Source organism: Mercenaria mercenaria, chromosome 3 (assembly GCF_021730395.1).
Source record: "Mercenaria mercenaria strain notata chromosome 3, MADL_Memer_1, whole genome shotgun sequence".
Lineage (NCBI taxonomy): Eukaryota > Metazoa > Mollusca > Bivalvia > Venerida > Veneridae > Mercenaria > Mercenaria mercenaria.
In genome coordinates this window covers 71,596,714-71,614,219 of record NC_069363.1, presented here as the reverse complement: position 1 = coordinate 71,614,219, position 17,506 = coordinate 71,596,714, and the positions used below count along the sequence as shown (strand labels likewise).

Genomic DNA, 17,506 nt, shown 5'->3' with positions numbered 1-17,506 from the left:
ACTTCCGGGTGTGACCTTGACCTTTCAGCTAAGGGTCCAGGTTTTGTGCATGAGACGTCTCATCCAGAATATTTGTCCCAACTGAGATTTAAATCCTGTTTTGCATGACAAGAGTTTGGTTATAGACCGGACAGGAAAAAAAACACTATTAACCTTTGATCTCCAAGTGTGACCTTGACCTTCATGTTAGGGTTCTGGGTGTTGTGCATGACATGTTGTCTCATCATGGGGAACATTTATGCCAAGTAATTTGTAATCCCTTGATGGACAGTTATGGACTGGACATGAAACAGACCCTGTTTATGCCATGTTAACTTTTGCCAATTGTGACCTTGACCTTTGAGATAGGGGTCAGAAAGTTATGCACAACACATTGTCCTATTATTGGGTACATTTGTGCAAAGTAATATTTAAATACCTTCATGGATAGCAGAGTTATGGACTGGACAGGAGAAAAGCCCTGTTGACCTTTGACCTCCGATTGTGACTTTTAAGCTAGGGGTCCGGGTTTTGTGCATGACACATCGTCTCATCATGGAGAACATTTGTGCCAAGTAATATAAAAATTCCTTGATGAATGACAGAGTTATGGACTGGACACAAAACTGCAGGCGGACGAGCGGAATGACGGACGAATGGAAAAGTGCTTTCTTATAGTCCCCAAACTGGTTTTCAACCAGTAGGGACTAATAAAACTAAACAAGAGTGCCAGAATGTCACAATATTCGCCCGTCACAGCAAATTTCTTTACACTGGCACCTGTATTTGCAAATGGAATTTTAATTTTGTGGTTGTTAAGTAATTATTGTAATTCTTTTGTTTTTCTAAATCCACATAAAAACTCCTTACCAGGAAGAGATACCTTGAAATACACCTAAAATTTGAAAGTAACATCTATGTTGTACCACAGAAAAGTGGTCTTGGTTTTTCCCTACTGTCAATTATAAAAGAGTTACAATACAAGTTATTTATAGTAACAACTAAAGGAAGATAATCTTTAAAAAGAAAAAATTGTAAGTCCACACAAAAATCCTTACTAGGTAGATATAGGTCAAAATATACCTCAAAATTGGATGTAACATGCATGTTGTACTACATAAAAAAGTGGTCTCGATTTTTCCCTACGACTAGTAATGAAAAAGTTACAATATAAGCTATTTATAGTAACAACGAAGGGAAGTAATTCTAAATAAGGGACCTGCGCATGACACTTCGTCTCATGATGGTGTACAATTGTGCCAAGTTACATCAAAATCCCTCCATGGATGAAGAAGAAATGCATCGGACAAAGTCATTCTTGAATCTGACCTTTGGCCTCTAAGTGTGACCTTGTTCTTAGACCTAGGGACCTGGTTCTTGCGCACGACACTCTGTCTCATGGTGGTGAACATTTGTGCCAAGTTATATCAAAATCCCTCCATGCACGAAGAAGAGTTGCTCCAGACAAAGTTTTCATTCTTGTATCCTTTGACCTCTAAGAGTGATCTTGACCTTAGACCTAGGGACCTGGTTCTTGCGCATGACACTCCGTCTCATAATGGTAAACAACTGTGCCAAGTTTCATCAAAACCCCTCCATGCATGAAGAAGATATGCTCCAGACAAAGTCTGTCGACGCCGCCCGGCCACCCGCCCGCCAGGGGCGTTCCCATAATACGTCCCGTTTTTCAAACGGGCATATAAAAATTAAATCTAAATGAAGACAAGTTACGAGAATGATTTGTCAGTCTTTATTTGTCAATGTGTGAATCATTTCAAGTGAAAACAGAAGTAGAACTTAAGCGAGTCACTGAGAGGGTATGATTAACAAATATTAAGGAGGTAGGTTACCTTGTTACCAGGGTAAATTCAAATTAGCTGAACCACAGCAATTTTTTCTATTTCGTGTAATATGATGTTTTAACTGCTACAATCTCGATTTCGTTTATCTCTGTCCCTTCAAGTTCAATTTTTATCCAGGTTTGAAGAACATGACCCTCCAAAGGTATTTTATATTGATAGAAGGAAAATACGGATATTTAAAACTTTTCAGTGTATTTTGGTTTCATTGATATCCGTTGGAAGTGTGGATAATTGATAATTTTACTAGTATGCATGTTAGCTTTCTAATATAAGCTTAAAATGTATATGTCGTTTAACAAGTTTGGTTAAAATAAAATCATAAATGAAGCTGCATTTGTGCAGACAAGGTCAAAATAGCTAATTCTGCCCTTTCAGGGGCCGTAACTCTGGAACCCATGATGGGATCTGGCCAGTTCAAGAAAAGAACCAAGATCTTATGGTGATACAAGTTGTGTGCAAGTTTGGTTAAAATAAAATCATAAATGAAACCTCTATTGTGCAGACAAGAAGAAGTCGACGACGGACGCACGGACTGACGACGGATGAAGGGTGATCACAAAAGCTCACCTTGACACTATGTCACAGGTGAGCTAAAAAGCCGAAGCTGTGTTCCTTAAATAGACCAGTGTCAACGCTTTTGAATTTTACATTTAGATATATAGGTCACGGGTTGTTTCCATGGTAACATCAATTCAATTCAAGAAACTACAATTTTCTACTGAAATTTGAACAGGTTTAGAGCTTAGTTTTAGTATACAAGTAACAAATTATCAATGGAAACTGAAAAATAGGCATTACAAATTAAATTGCCAGTTTTTTTATTTGAAAATGGCCATAACAAGTAACCTTTCATCCAACTATATTCCAAATAACATTGGTTACTATCATCCATTTTCTTACATTCCACAAAACATTTCGATATAACTACATAAAAGAAGCAAAATATTGATTATTATTCAGAGCAAAAGACTCATAAAAATTATTTCAGCAAATAATGGCTGTTTGAAAATAGTTCAAACTAGAACTGTCACAGGAGTGACTCATACCCCCACCATACCGTCTTGTCACAGAAGAATGGCAACCATAAGGAATCTTAAAAATACTTTGGAGTACTTCATCCTGGGCTTCCACATATAAGTAATACTAGTATAATACTAGTATAGTAATACTAGTAAATATATAAAATCTCTAATATTAGACAAAAAAGTGTCTTACCGACCCATGTTACCACGGAAAAATGTTTTTACTTTTTACATAGGACTTATAATAAAAAAGTTAGAAAAATACCTAAAATATTGAAAATCTAAAAATAGGATTTCTAAAAATAGACTAATTCCTGGAATTTAAGGGGAAGAAACTCAGTACAAAGGTTAAAAAAAGGTTACTTCCCTTTGGCTCTAAGCCAATCAGAATGAGCTATAGTGAAAATACATCAAAATTAACCTTAAAGGCATACAGACACTAAATAGCCTGAGCACCTATGAAAAAATGGTAGTCGCATAATGGCGGATTCAAATAGTTCTCAGTTTTTTTTGCTGTAAGAAGGATTTTTCCTTGAAATCATTGCTATATATTGGTTGAAATCATATTGCATGCCTATACTTGACATACTGGTAGCATTTGCATGTTGAAAAAAGACTCCAAACTCATTTAACATGTGAAATTTATTCATACACCCCTACCCTAAATTGTGATTGTCATTTCAGTGTAAAAATTACGGTGTGTCCGTTTGACCAGAAATATTTTTCTTGCATCAAACATGACCCCTACTTTTCTTTGGATATTTTTACAGTATTAATGTTGCTCTACAAGAAAATGTAAGTTAAAGAAATTTAAAATGGGTCTAGGTGTGTATTGCAGCATTGTGAAAACTTGTCATTTTATATAGAATATATAGTGGTGGCTATTTAGTGTGTTATAACCTATAAGAATTGTCACCCGGTAGAATTACTAAAATTTTCTGTCATCTGCAAATAAATTTTTTTTTGTAAACATGGCACATCAACCCAGACAATTGATTTTTGAAAGAATTAAGCAAAAAATAAATGATAATTCTATACCGGTGGGGGGAAAAGGGTGTCGGAAATGGCTTGGTTGTACGACAGTAAATAAAAATCCTAGCTATGGAAAAATAACCACAAAACTGCCTGGAGAAACTGTCAGAAAACAATATTATGTGCACAGACTTATGTGTCAGGCCACTAGAAATATTTTAAAAATACCCGAAGGCCTACACGTGTCGCATATATGCCACTTTTCTCTGTGTGTGAACCCGGAACATTTGAGCATTGAACCCCAGTTCATAAATAATGAAAGGCAGAAATGTGGGGACCAATGCTCAGGCCATAAGTTTAGGGAGTTTTCTTTCAAGGACTGTATTCTATGGTATACAGTAGTTTACTATTTTTGTATAATATTTTTGATAAATATAGCACTATTACATATACAACTTATACAAGGCTTATTTACATTTGTGCGGTTAATATAACTTGTTATATGTGTGCAGTGCCGGCTCAGCTGGCCACAAGGCAGCACAATAATTTTACTTATAACCATCTTTATTTCATCCTAATATCACATTCTATTCATAAGCATGATCTTTTAGGTGTGGGGTGCTAGAAAAGTCAGGCTTGGGGTCAGTGAGACCCTTTGAATAGTGTAAATCTGTATGTAATTTGTACCTATACTGGCGTGATGCAAAACAACTGTGTCTTGCTCGCGATATGTACCTAGTAGTTTTACACAACTTGTCGTAGTACTCTGTTCTTAAAAGGTGTCTGATAACAGAAGAGCCATGTGACAGTTTTACACCATTTACCCTAGCTTTAAGGATAACAGTGTCAGCAAGCCCATGATTTAGTCTTAGAATCTGGCCATGGATACGGCCATGGCAGTTGCGGAGAAATGTAACATTTTTGGGCAAGCATGCATTATAGGATCTGTTCACTGCTTCACATTTCTGTGTAGATGTTAAAAATTTAGTTTTTTCTATGCTTTCTGGACCAAGGAGAATTTCAATACATTTCCTGAGTAAAGTCTCATCATCATCAGTCATTTTAAGCCTGACATTGTCTGGCATATAGTTTTTTGCTTTTCTGTAGTTGCCAGAACAAACCAAGCTGTATTTAGAACATGAGGTACCACAGTAACCTTTGAAACATAGTACTATTTCTGAAATTATATTAGGCATTTTGTGTTTTATTACTTTCAAATTGCTTTTGTACTTCTTATGTGCACTTGATAGCTCTGAAACACACCTAGATTTAATAGATAGAGCAAATCTGTTTTTAGATTAGACTTCTGTTTACCACGGAACATTTTGTCTCTAAATGGTGCCCGGTTAATTTGCCTTTTTAGAGAATTTGCTAGGTGCCTCACATCTTTCAAGTGCACAGTTTAAGTTCCTTGACCTTTGTCTACATCAGAATGACCTTTAGAATCTCCATCACCTGTGTGGTGTGAAATCTGAAGATCTTTAGTAATATCCTTAGATACCATTTCATTCCATTTGAGCAGAGACCAGGTGTGCAGTATCAACACCTTTTTAGTTACATTTTGACAGGAATAGTTGGAGAGAACTTGAATACCATGGCCATGAGATATGACTTTAGCTATAGAATGCAAAAATATGCAGTAGTGTTGCATTTGAGATGAAAAAAAAGACAATTTTCCCATTTTTTACTGAAAAATAAGCTTTTTTTTAACAAAAAAAATTCACTCAACACTAATTTTGTTCTATATTTTATCACAGTTGCATAATTATCAGTTTTTTTCTGTGTGGTTGTCTATTCCGCACTTGCTGGTGGTATATTTGATGTAATATCTTACGGGTTTTTTGAAAAAAAACAGCGCTTAATGACTATATGTGATTCAGCCAAATTTAACAGCTTAAACCGCAGTCTTTGGACAAAATGATGGCTGTACAAAAATAGTGATTTTGAGAAAACTACTGGTTTGTTTGGGCTGAAACTTGTTTTATAAGCTGAATATAGATGAAACTTCACATAGAGAGCAAAAAAGCTGAAAAAAAAAATTTCATATTTCCTTATAGGCATACAGACACTAAATAGCCTGAGCACCTATGAAAAAATGGTAGTCGCATAATGGCGGATTCAAATAGTTCTCAGTTTTTTTTGCTGTAAGAAGGATTTTTCCTTGAAATCATTGCTATATACTGGTTGAAATCATATTGCATGCCTATACTTGACATACTGGTAGCATTTGCATGTTGAAAAAAGACTCCAAACTGATTTAACATGTGAAATTTATTCATACACCCCTACCCTAAATTGTGATTGTCATTTCAATGTAAAAATTACGGTGTGTCCGTTTGACCAGAAATATTTTTCTTGCATCAAACATGACCTCTACTTTTCTTTGGATATTTTTACAGTATTAATGTTGCTCTACAAGAAAATGTAAGTTAAAGAAATTTAAAATGGGTCTAGATGTGTATTGCAGCATTGTGAAAACTTGTCATTTTATATAGAATATATAGTGGTGGCTATTTAGTGTGTTATAACCTAAATTCTAGGTAAAAGGGGACACAATTCAAGAAAAATAGTGTCAGAGTTATGCACCTTGTGTCACATGATGTGGGTGATGAGGTGGAACATCTATTTTAAGTCTGAATCAAATCCATTCAGTAGTAATTGAGATATAGTGAAAATACATCAAAATTAACCTTAAATTCTAAGTAAAAAGGGGCATAATTCATGAAAAATTGGTGTCAGAGTTATGCACCTTGTGTCACATGATGTGGGTGATGAGGTGGAACATCTATTTTAAGTTTGAATCAAATCCATTTTGTAATAATTGAGATATAGCGAAAATACATCAAAATCAACCTTAAATTTAAAGTAAAAGGGGACATAATTCATAAAAAATTTATGTCAGAGTTAAGCACCTTATGTCACATCATCTGGGTGATGAGGTGGAACAACTATTTTAAGTTTGAATCAAATCCATTTAGTAATAACTGAGATATAGTGAAAATACAACAAAATTAACCTTAAATTCTAAGTAAAAGGGGACATAATTCATGAAAACTTGGTGTCAGAGTTATGCACCTTGTGTCACATGATGTGGGTGATGAGGTGGAACATCTGTTTTAAGTTTGAATCAAATCCATTCAGTAGTAACTGAGATATAGTGAAAATACAACAAAATTAACCTTAAATTCTAAGTAAAAAGGGGCATAATTCATAAAAAAAATGGCGTCAGGGTTATGCACCTTGTGTCATATGATGTGGGTGATGAGGTGGAACATCTATTTTAAGTTTGAATCAAATCCATTTAGTAATAACTGAGATATAGTGAAAATACAACAAAATTAACCTTAAATTCTAAGTAAAAGGGGACATAATTCATGAAAACTTGGTGTCAAGAGTTATGCACCTTGTGTCACATGATGTGGGTGATAAGGTGTAACATGTATTTTAAGTTTGAATCAAATCCATTTGGTAATAACTGAGATAATAGATTTCGGGACGCGACGGGATGGGACGCGGCAAAACTAACTCCTATATAACCCCCTCAAACATGTTTGGTGGGGTTATAATAAACAAAATGCACAAAATTATGTACTTTCAAAATAAAAGCTATTAATTTTGTGCGGTGACTGACACGTAACGTCACGACGCCAATGACGTCATTTTAAGGCATTTTTACGTTTTGAAGCGTTTCTGCGGCAATTCATTCATTATTTCTGTATTATTAAACCATTAAGCATCAGTACGGAAGGTTGGTGGTTCTACCCAGGTGCCCACTCGTGATGAAATAATGCACGGAGGGGCACCTGGGGTCTTCCTCCACCATTAAAGCTGGAAAGTCGCCATATGACCTATCATGTGTCTGTGCGACGTTAAATCCCTAATCCCTACCCCTAATACAATAACAAACTTTAACGTAATTCTGTGTAATAATTTCAGGAGATATTTAAGTAAAATGTTGAAACAGGATGATGAGCAATGGACCATCCACCTATACCAGTTTCTCATCCTTAACATTTTATAAGGATATAAATATCCTTTCTCATGTTCCTTAGTGCCTTTTATGAGTTGCAAATTTTGTTTAAATCATTAATTATAATTATTAATCACATTTTAGTCTAGGCATTTTCAAGTCAACTGTTTACAGTCATAAAAAATACTACAATCTTTTAGTTAAACACATCCTTGTCAATCAATTTGCCAATAAGTACGTTTGTATGTCCATGTGTTCTCCAGTCACTACATAACTGACTGACTGACTGACATGCAAGGTTATATATCACAAGAATCTATAACATGAATTTTAAGGAAATTCTGCATTTTCAGATCAACGTAGAATATCATTAAACCACAGTTTTTCAAAAGATAACACATACTAAGAACATTCGGAAAATAAAAAAGACGGGATCATGTGTTTCATTTTTGCTAGACTGATTTGAAAAATTTGTACCTCAATCAAACTTTTAGTTCTGGTCATATATTTATCAGTTCATGTTGCCATATATTCATGGTTTAAGTTTCTATATACAGGATCTGGACTTGATTTTATGTTGTATAGATAAATAACATTACACAATCACTTCCAGTGTTTCATGTATCTATCTTCTGTTGTATCTTGAATATGCATATTTCCTATGTATCTTCCGGTGTTTCATGTAGCTATCTTCTGTTGTATCTTGAATATGCATATTTCCTATGTATCTTCCGGTGTTTCATGTAGCTATCTTCTGTTGTATCTTGAATACTGCATATTTCCTATGTATCTTCCGGTGTTTCATGTAGCTATCTTCTGTTGTATCTTGAATATGCATATTTCCTACGTATCTTCTGGTGTTTCATGTAGGCAACAACTGCTGTTTCTTAAATACTGCATATTTCAGGTATACTATAACACTACAAATTCTTCAGAGTCAATTGTTGATGATCTAGTTTTGCCCCACTGGTCAACTGTGACATGACGAACTCTCACTGATTTTTCTATACTGAGACTTAAGTCATGTATGTTCATATCACTCCCTTTTCCTTCACTAAAAACAAACATTGGATACAAACCACTGCCTTTCTTTGGTGTAACCATCTGCAAAATGAAAATAATATGTCATTAAACAAGGGCAGTGTTTGCAGGACAAGAAGATAATATGCGCATTTCCTCTTGATAGTGAAGCTTCCTATGAAGTTCCGCTAAATTCCAGGTCTTGGTTGCTGAGAAATACTCCGGACAAGAAATGCAGGATGGATGGACAGACGGATGGACAGATGGACAAAGCAGCGAATATATGCTTCCCCTTCAGGGAGCATAACAAGAGCTGTCCGTAAGACAGCCAGTGCTCGACTATTTGAATTGTTGTCCCAAAAGCAGAAATATTACCCTAATGTTAAAATATCAGAGTTTCAATCCAGTATCTGCATTAGTTTTGGAGATAGTAACTTGCATGTAAAACTTTAACCAGAATTTTCTAAGTTCAAAAGGGTGCATAATTTGGCCAAAATTCATGTCAGAGTTATGGGACTTGATGCAATGAACTACTTTTATAACATTGAAGACACATATGAAGTTTCAATTTAAAAGCTGCATTAGTTTTGGAGATATTAACTTGCATGTAAAACTTTATCCAGAATTTTCTAAGTTCAAAAGGGGGCATATTTTGGCCAAAATTCATGTCAGAGTTATGGGACTTGATGCAATCAACTAGTTTTATAACCCCGAAGACACATGTGAAGTTTCAATTTAATAGCTGCGTTTGTTTTGCAGATAGTAACTTGCACGCAAAACTTTAACCAGAATTTTCTTAGTCCAAAAGGGGGCATAATTTGCCCAAAATACGTCACAGTTATGGGACTTGACCCAGTGAGGTTGGTAATTGACCTAGAAAAAGAAACAAGAGGACCATGATGGTCCTGAAATGCTCACCTGTCCCCACTTGACCCAGTTTTGAACGGAGTATGATGTCGTTTTTTCTATTATTTGACATAGTGACCTAGTTTTTGAGCTTATGTGACCCAGTTTTGAACTTGACCTAGATATCATCAAGATAAAAATTCTGACCAATTTTCATGAAGATCCATTGAAAAATATGGCCTCTAGAGAGGTCACAAGGTTTTCTACTATTTGACCTAATGACCTAGTTTTTGAAGGCACGTGACCCAGGTTTGAACTTGACCTAGATATCATTTCATGAAGATCTCATGAAAAATATGGCCCCTAGAGAGGTCACAAGGTTTTTCTATTTTTAGACCTACTGACCTAGTTTTTGATTGCACGTGACCCAGTTTCGAACCTGACCTATATTTATAACCCCGAAGACACATGTAAAGTATCATTTCAATATCTGCATTAGTTTTGGCGATAGTAACTTGCATCCAACAACTACACAATACTAGAAACCAAATATCTAAGCTCTGAACCTGGGCCTCATGTTTTCCTATTTGGTAGCCATAGCAAACAATTTTGCAGAGTGCCATCCAAGGAACATCCAGGCCAAGTTCCATCAACTTCAAACAACTGGTTCCAGAGGAGATGTTATTTGAAGAAAAATGTAGATGGATGACAGACAGACGGACAGTGAGTCATCACAACAGCTCATCCCATTTTATGCTCAATAGTTGAAATCCATCAATTCACATCCTGCAAAACAGCTGTTTTAGTCCAAACCATATTATGTGCTGTGAAATTAAAGATTCCACAGTATTTGTCATAGGTTTAAATTAGGGATGGGAACAAATACTGAAATCAATATTCGAATATTCGATTGACCATATTCGAATATATTCAAATATTCGGTTTGTTAAATGGAAGTTTTAAATACTTAATAAGTGATTGGCATATACACAATACATGCCATTTTTCAAAACGTAAGGTATCTTAAGAAATATGGACTGTTGGTTAAATGAAATGGGCTTTATTTTTTCAATCAATATGCGAGAAAACAAATCAATAAATATTAAACATTGATATTTTTATTTACATACATAATCATCGTATCAACTTTTATCCAATTGTAGCTTATACAGGTAGAAAACGTATCTCTATTATAAACATACGATGGTAACTACGTATAGATGTACATATATACAGTTTTGTCAATTTATCAAAGCATCAAAATCAATAAATAAACATTGATAATGTTTAACATTGATACATAAATCATCGTTGCAACTTTTATTCTATTGTATCTTATGCAGGTACTAAAAGTATCACAATCACGATGGTAACTAGTAACTACATAATATGATCCACATGTATAAAGTTTCGTTAATCTATCAAAGCATCAAATGAACATCAGTCTCTAATACATTAATCAGCTTCAGTAATGTTCACCTCATTTTTGCTCAAAAAGATTATGCTGTCCACTATCTCGCTAGATAGTCTATTTCTCAACTTATTAATGAGTAGTCCCGTTGCGCTGAATATCCGTTCTGAAGGTACAGAAGTTGCTGGAACTGCGAGAACTCTTTTTGCAACGATTGCAATTTTGGGAAATCTCTCCTCATTATCTCTCCACCAAAGAAGAGGATCAGTGTCCGACACCATTTTTTCACTTAGGTAACTCTGTACCTCATCCTCTGAGGTACGTTCAGGTGAACTGAAATCGAGAAAGTCTAACTTACGGCGCTTTGATGGTGTTTCCTCACAGTTGTTTACGTCACAGGCAGGAAGTCTGAGCGGCAGGTCTTCAAGACAAGATTCAAGAGCACCATGTGTGATCTTACGTTGCTGGGAGGAGAAGAATGGCAACTTCTTATACCGTGGGTCCAGAAGAGCGCCTAGTGCTGCCGTTGACTCTGCTGCCGTGTCTGATGAAGGCTGGTAACGTCGTATCAAATCTTCACGTATCACCTCTTTCACTCTCGACGCAATGTTACTGTCCATGTTTGACACACAGCGTTCTGTACACATGTACTCGGTAGTATCCGCTAATGGGCGAAGAATGTCACTAAGTTCACCTATCAGATCCCACTCATATTCCTTCAAGTTTAGAACACTGTCCTCTTTCTTACTTAACTTTGGATCTAGGAGAATGTCTGACACAACTCGTCGCTGTTCAACTAAACGGGTCATCATCTGTAAATAGAATTCCACCGTGTTACGACGTCTTGAACCAGCGTATGCTACGGAACTCCCATTGCCTTCTGTCGTTCGTGCATTTCAGCTGTAAGTGTTGCGGAGTGCTCGAAATGTCCGACTAATTTCCTACACCTGGATATCACTTTAGAAACTGCTGTTAATTCCATAGCTGGTTTTAAGCACAACTGTAATGTATGCCCGAAGCATCCCAGATCTCCCCAGTCCTCACATAATTTCCCAGCACAATCCATATTTCGCGCATTATCATGAACACAAGTTTTCACTTTACTATCCAAGTAACTAAACTCTGAAACACAGTCCTTCAGTCTGTTCGCGAGATTCTCTCCGGTATGGCGTTCCGGCATAGCACGCGTCATCAGCACATTAGACTTAAGTTCCCATTTCTCACTATCATGGTGTTCAGTCACAGTGGTATAACTTTCTGTAGAGTTGGAGGTCCAGGTGTCTGTTGTAATAGCTGCGGATGACACACACTCAAGTTCAGATTTTAAATAGTCTCTCTCAACATCGTAGCATTTCTGGATCCTTGATCAAATTGTTTTTCTACATGGTACGGTGTAATCTGGAGCAACGATATGTGTCGCTGGAAACCCTGACCTTCAACTATACTCAGCAGTACGTAATCAGACACGATCATATCTGCAATAGCCTGTGTAACATGCACGTTGTCTACCTTCTTTGGTGTACCGAGGAACGACGCCATTGAGGACTGTTTTGTTACATCTGAAAAATATATAAGTGAAGACAGTTAATATGAAAAAAATCTTTGTAAAAAAACGATTGCAGTATTCCAAGCTAAACTATTATCATGACTCCATCCTAAGGAGGATACCTTCTTCAGTTTGAATACAGATTTTTTTTCTTAAACAAGAGGACCATGATGGTCCTGAATCGCTCACCTATCCCCATATGATCCAGTGTTGAACTGAGTATGACGTCGTTATTTCTATTATTTGACATAGTGACCTAGTTTTTGAGCACATGTGACCTAGATATCATCAAGATAAAAAATTCTGACCAATTTTCATGAAGATTCATTGAAAAATATGGCCTCTAGAGAGGTCACAAGGTTTTTCTATTATTTGACCTAATGACCTAGTTTTTGAAGGCACGTGACCCACTTATAAACTTGACCTAGATATCATCAAGGTGAACATTCTCACCAATTTTCATGAAGATCCCATGAAAAATATGGCCTCTAGAGAGGTCACAAGGTTTTTCTATTTTTCGACCTACTGATCTAGTTTTTGACCGCACATGACCCAATTTCGAACCTGACCTAGATATCATCAAGCTGAACATTCTCACCAATTTTCATGAAGATCCATTGAGAAATATGGCCTCTAGAGAGGTCACAAGGTTTTTCTATTTTTAGACCTACTGGCCTTGTTTTTGACCCCACGTGACCCAGTTTCGAACTTGACCTAGATATCATCAAGGTGAACATTCTGACCAATATTCATGAAGATCTCATGAAAAATATGGCCTCTAGAGAGGTCACAAGGTTTTTCCATTTTTAGATCTACTGACCTAGTTTTTAACCCCACGTGACCCAGTTTCGAACTTGACCTAGATATCATCAAGGTGAACATTCTGACCAATTTTCATGAAGATCCATTGAGAAATATGGCCTCTAGAGAGGTCACAAGGTTTTTCTATTTTTAGACCTACTGGCCTTGTTTTTGACCCCACGTGACCCAGTTTCGAACTTGACCTAGATATCATCAAGGTGAACATTCTGACCAATATTCATGAAGATCTCATGAAAAATATGGCCTCTAGAGAGGTCACAAGGTTTTTCCATTTTTAGATCTACTGACCTAGTTTTTAACCCCACGTGACCCAGTTTCGAACTTGACCTAGATATCATCAAGGTGAACATTCTGACCAATTTTCATGAAGATCCATTGAGAAATATGGCCTCTAGAGAGGTCACAAGGTTTTTCTATTTTTAGACCTACTGACCTAGTTTTTGACCCCACATGACCCAGTTTCGAACTTGACCTAGATATCATCAAGGTGAACATTCTGACCAATATTCGTGAAGATCTCATGAAATATATGGCCTCTAGAGAGGTCACAAGGTTTTTCTATTTTTAGATCTACTGACCTAGTTTTTACCACGTGACCCAGTTTCGAACTTGACCTAGATATCATCAAGGTGAACATTCTGATTAATTTTCATGAAGATCCATTGAGAAATATGGCCTCTAGAGAGGTCACAAGGTTTTTCTATTTTTAAACCTAATGACCTAGTTTTTGACCCCACGTGACCCAGTTTCGAACTTGACCTAGATATCATCAAGGTGAACATTCTGACCAATTTTCGTGAAGATCTTGTGAAATATATGGCCTCTAGAGAGGTCACAAGGTTTTTCTATTTTTAGACCTAATGACCTAGTTTTTGACTGCACGTGTCCCAGTTTCGAACTTGTCCTAGATATCATCAAGGGGAACATTCTGACCAATTTTCATTAAGATCCCATAAAAAAACGTGACCTCTAGAGTGGTCACAAGCAAAAGTTTACGCACGCACACACGGACGGACGCACGCACGGACGACGGACGCTGCGCGATCACAAAAGCTCACCTTGTCACTTTGTGACAGGTGAGCTAAAAATGGTATATAAGGCAAGCAGTAATTAATGTTGAAAAGGTAAAAGTTTTGAGAACATTTGAACTATTTTATCTCTGTCTCATGTAAATTATTTGTAAGTTTTAAATACTAAGAAATCAAATTAATACTCTTTCAAGATAGTCGATAAAGTTGAATTAAAGTAAAAGTGATTATCTCCCTTTTCTAAAATACATTGATTTCTAACTTAGGTTATATAGAAAGGAGTAAATAAATTTTCAAGTATACGTTAGGATAATATTTCAAAGGTTTTTTATCTTTAACTAAAGTAAAATATTTGTAAGAATGAAATATCAAAACAAGAGGACCATGATGGTCCTGAATCGCTCACCTCTTCCCACATGACCCAGTTTTGAGTATGACATCGTTTTTTCTATTATTTGACATAGTGACCTAGTTTTTGAGCTCATGTGACCCAGTTTTGAACTTGACCTAAATATTATCAAGATAAAAATTCTGACCAATTTTCATGAAGATCCATTGAAAAATATGGTCTCTAGAGAGGTCACAAGGTTTTTCTATTATTTGACCTATTGACCTAGTTTTCGAAGGTACGTGACCCTGTTTTGAATTTTACCTAGATATCATCAAGGTGAACATTCTCACTAATTTTCATGATGATCTCATGAAAAATATGGCCTCTAGAGAGGTCACAAGGTTTTTCTATTTTTATACCTACTGGCCTAGTTTTTGACCGCACGTGACCCAGTTTCGAAACTGACCTAGATATCATCAAGGTGAACATTCAGATCAATTTTCATGAAGATCCATTGAAAAATATGGCCTCTAGAGAGGTCAAAAGATTTTAATAATTTTAGACCTACTGACCTAGTTTTTGACCGCAGTTGACCCAGTTTCAAACTTGATCTAGATATCATTAAGATGAATATTCAGACCAATTTTCATACAGATCCCATGAAAAGTATGGCCTCTAGAGAGGTCACAAGGTTTTTTTATTATTTGACCTACTGACCTAGTTTTTTAAGGCACGTGACCCAGTTTCAAACTTGACCTAGATATCATCAAGGTGAACATTCTGACCAATTTTTATGGAGATCCATTCACAAGTATGGCCTCTAGAGAGGTCACAAGGTTTTTCTATTTTTAGACCTACTGACCTAGTTTTTGATCGCACATGACCCTGTTTCGAACTTGACCTAGATATCATCAAGATGAACATTCAGACCAACTTTCATACAGATCCCATGAAAAATATGACCTCTAGAGAGGTCACAAGGTTTTTCTATTGTTTGACCTACTGACCTAGTTTTTGACGGCACGTGACCCACTTTCGAAATTGACCTAGATATCATCAAGATGAACATTCAGACCAACTTTCATACAGATCCCATGAAAAATATGGCCTCTAGAGAGGTCACAAGGTTTTTCTATTATTTGACCTACTGACCTAGTTTTTGATGGCACGTGACCCACTTTCCGAACTTGACCTAGAAATCATCAAGGTGACATCTTGACCAATTTCATTTAAGATATCTCATGAAATATATGCCTACTAGAGAGGTCACAAGGTTTTTCTATTATTTGACCTACTGACCTAGTTTTTGACGGCACGTGACCCAGTTTCAAACTTGACCTAGATATCATCAAGATGAACGTTCTGACCAATTTTCATGAAGATCTTGTGAAATATATGGCCTCTAGAGAGGTCACAAGGTTTTTCTATTTTTAGACCTACTGACCTAGTTTTTGATGGCACGTTACCCAGTTTCGAACTTGACCTAGATATCATCAAGTTGAACATTCTGACCAATTTTCATGAAGATCTTTTGAAATATATGGCCTCTAGAGAGGTCACAAGGTTTTTCTATTTTTAGATCTACTGACCTAGTTTTTGAAGGCACGTGACCCAGTTTCGAACTTGACCTAGATATCATCAAGATGAACATTCTGACCAACTTTCATAAAGATCCCACAAAAAATGTGACCTCTAGAGTGGTCACAAGCAAAAGTTTACTGACGCACGGACGCACGCACGCACGCACGCACGGACTGACGGACGGACGACGGACGACGGACGCTGCGTGATCACAAAAGCTCACCTTGTCACTATGTGACAGGTGAGCTAAAAAGAAAAATGCAACAGTTCTAGATAGTCGATAAATATGAATTTAAAGAAAAGAAATTATGTCCCTTTGTTGCAAAAAAAAGAAGAAATTTTTGTAATTACCTTTCTTGGGAGTAGATGGATGCTGTCCATTTAGATGGTTCAACAAATTTGAAGTTGTTCCTTTGAATACGAATTGCTGATTGCATAGATTACACGTTGCTTGTGTTCTATCAGCAGACCGCGTGAAATAAGTCCAAACACGCAAAGGAGGTATGTTAATTGTTAGAACGTAAGTCAGTATTATTAAGCGAAGATCAAACTTAAAATAAAGTTGTTAAACATGTTTTCAAACATATTTATTACAAGAAAACATTTGAGTTATTCTGAATGATTGGACAACGAAAGAGTTGTATTATTAGAGTTATAAGCGTGATTGGTTGTTTGATTTCATAAGACATGACGTTACTCCTGGAACATTGTGAGACAAACAATTTTTAAAATTTGTTACATAAAACGGGCGCCAATTAAAGTGAACAAAAGATCAAAAGACATCACATTTACGCATAATGCAAACTGTTAATCCGTACCACTGACCCCTGCCAATTATGCATTGCAATTTTCTTGTTAATTGGACAATGTTTGACATGCGATAAACAAACAAAACAGAACAAACGGTCTCATTCTGCATAATTAGCATGCTTAGATTACTTAAAGTCAATGATAACTATTTTGAAAAAACTATACACTAATTTACGAATATTCAAATTCGATTTTCATATTCGAATCTTCGGCCGATTTTCGAATATTTGAATATTCGTTCCCATCCCTAGTTTAAATATAATGAATTATATTTTTAACATATTTGAAAGAGTTATCTATACACTC

At 36.1% G+C, this 17,506-nt stretch overlaps 2 protein-coding genes across 2 annotated transcripts in view; both read right to left on the bottom strand.

Annotated features, from left to right (window-relative positions):
- Positions 1-1,713: 1,713 nt before the first annotated feature.
- The window catches only part of LOC123524438 (cysteine protease atg4da-like), a 70,227-nt gene continuing 54,434 nt past the window's right edge, over positions 1,714-17,506 (bottom strand). The window contains exon 9 of the mRNA XM_045302644.2: positions 1,714-8,909. Coding sequence (XP_045158579.2) covers positions 8,718-8,909 — 192 coding nt within the window. The 3' untranslated portion in view covers positions 1,714-8,717. The remainder of the gene's footprint in view (positions 8,910-17,506) is intronic.
- LOC123524439 (E3 SUMO-protein ligase ZBED1-like) lies at positions 10,760-17,503 on the bottom strand. Its single transcript, XM_045302645.2, has 2 exons — positions 16,742-17,503; positions 10,760-12,641 (listed from the first exon to the last, which is right to left on the bottom strand). The coding sequence occupies exon 2, from the start codon at positions 11,892-11,894 to the stop codon at positions 11,127-11,129; it is 768 nt and encodes a 255-aa protein (XP_045158580.2). The 5' UTR covers positions 11,895-12,641; positions 16,742-17,503; the 3' UTR covers positions 10,760-11,126.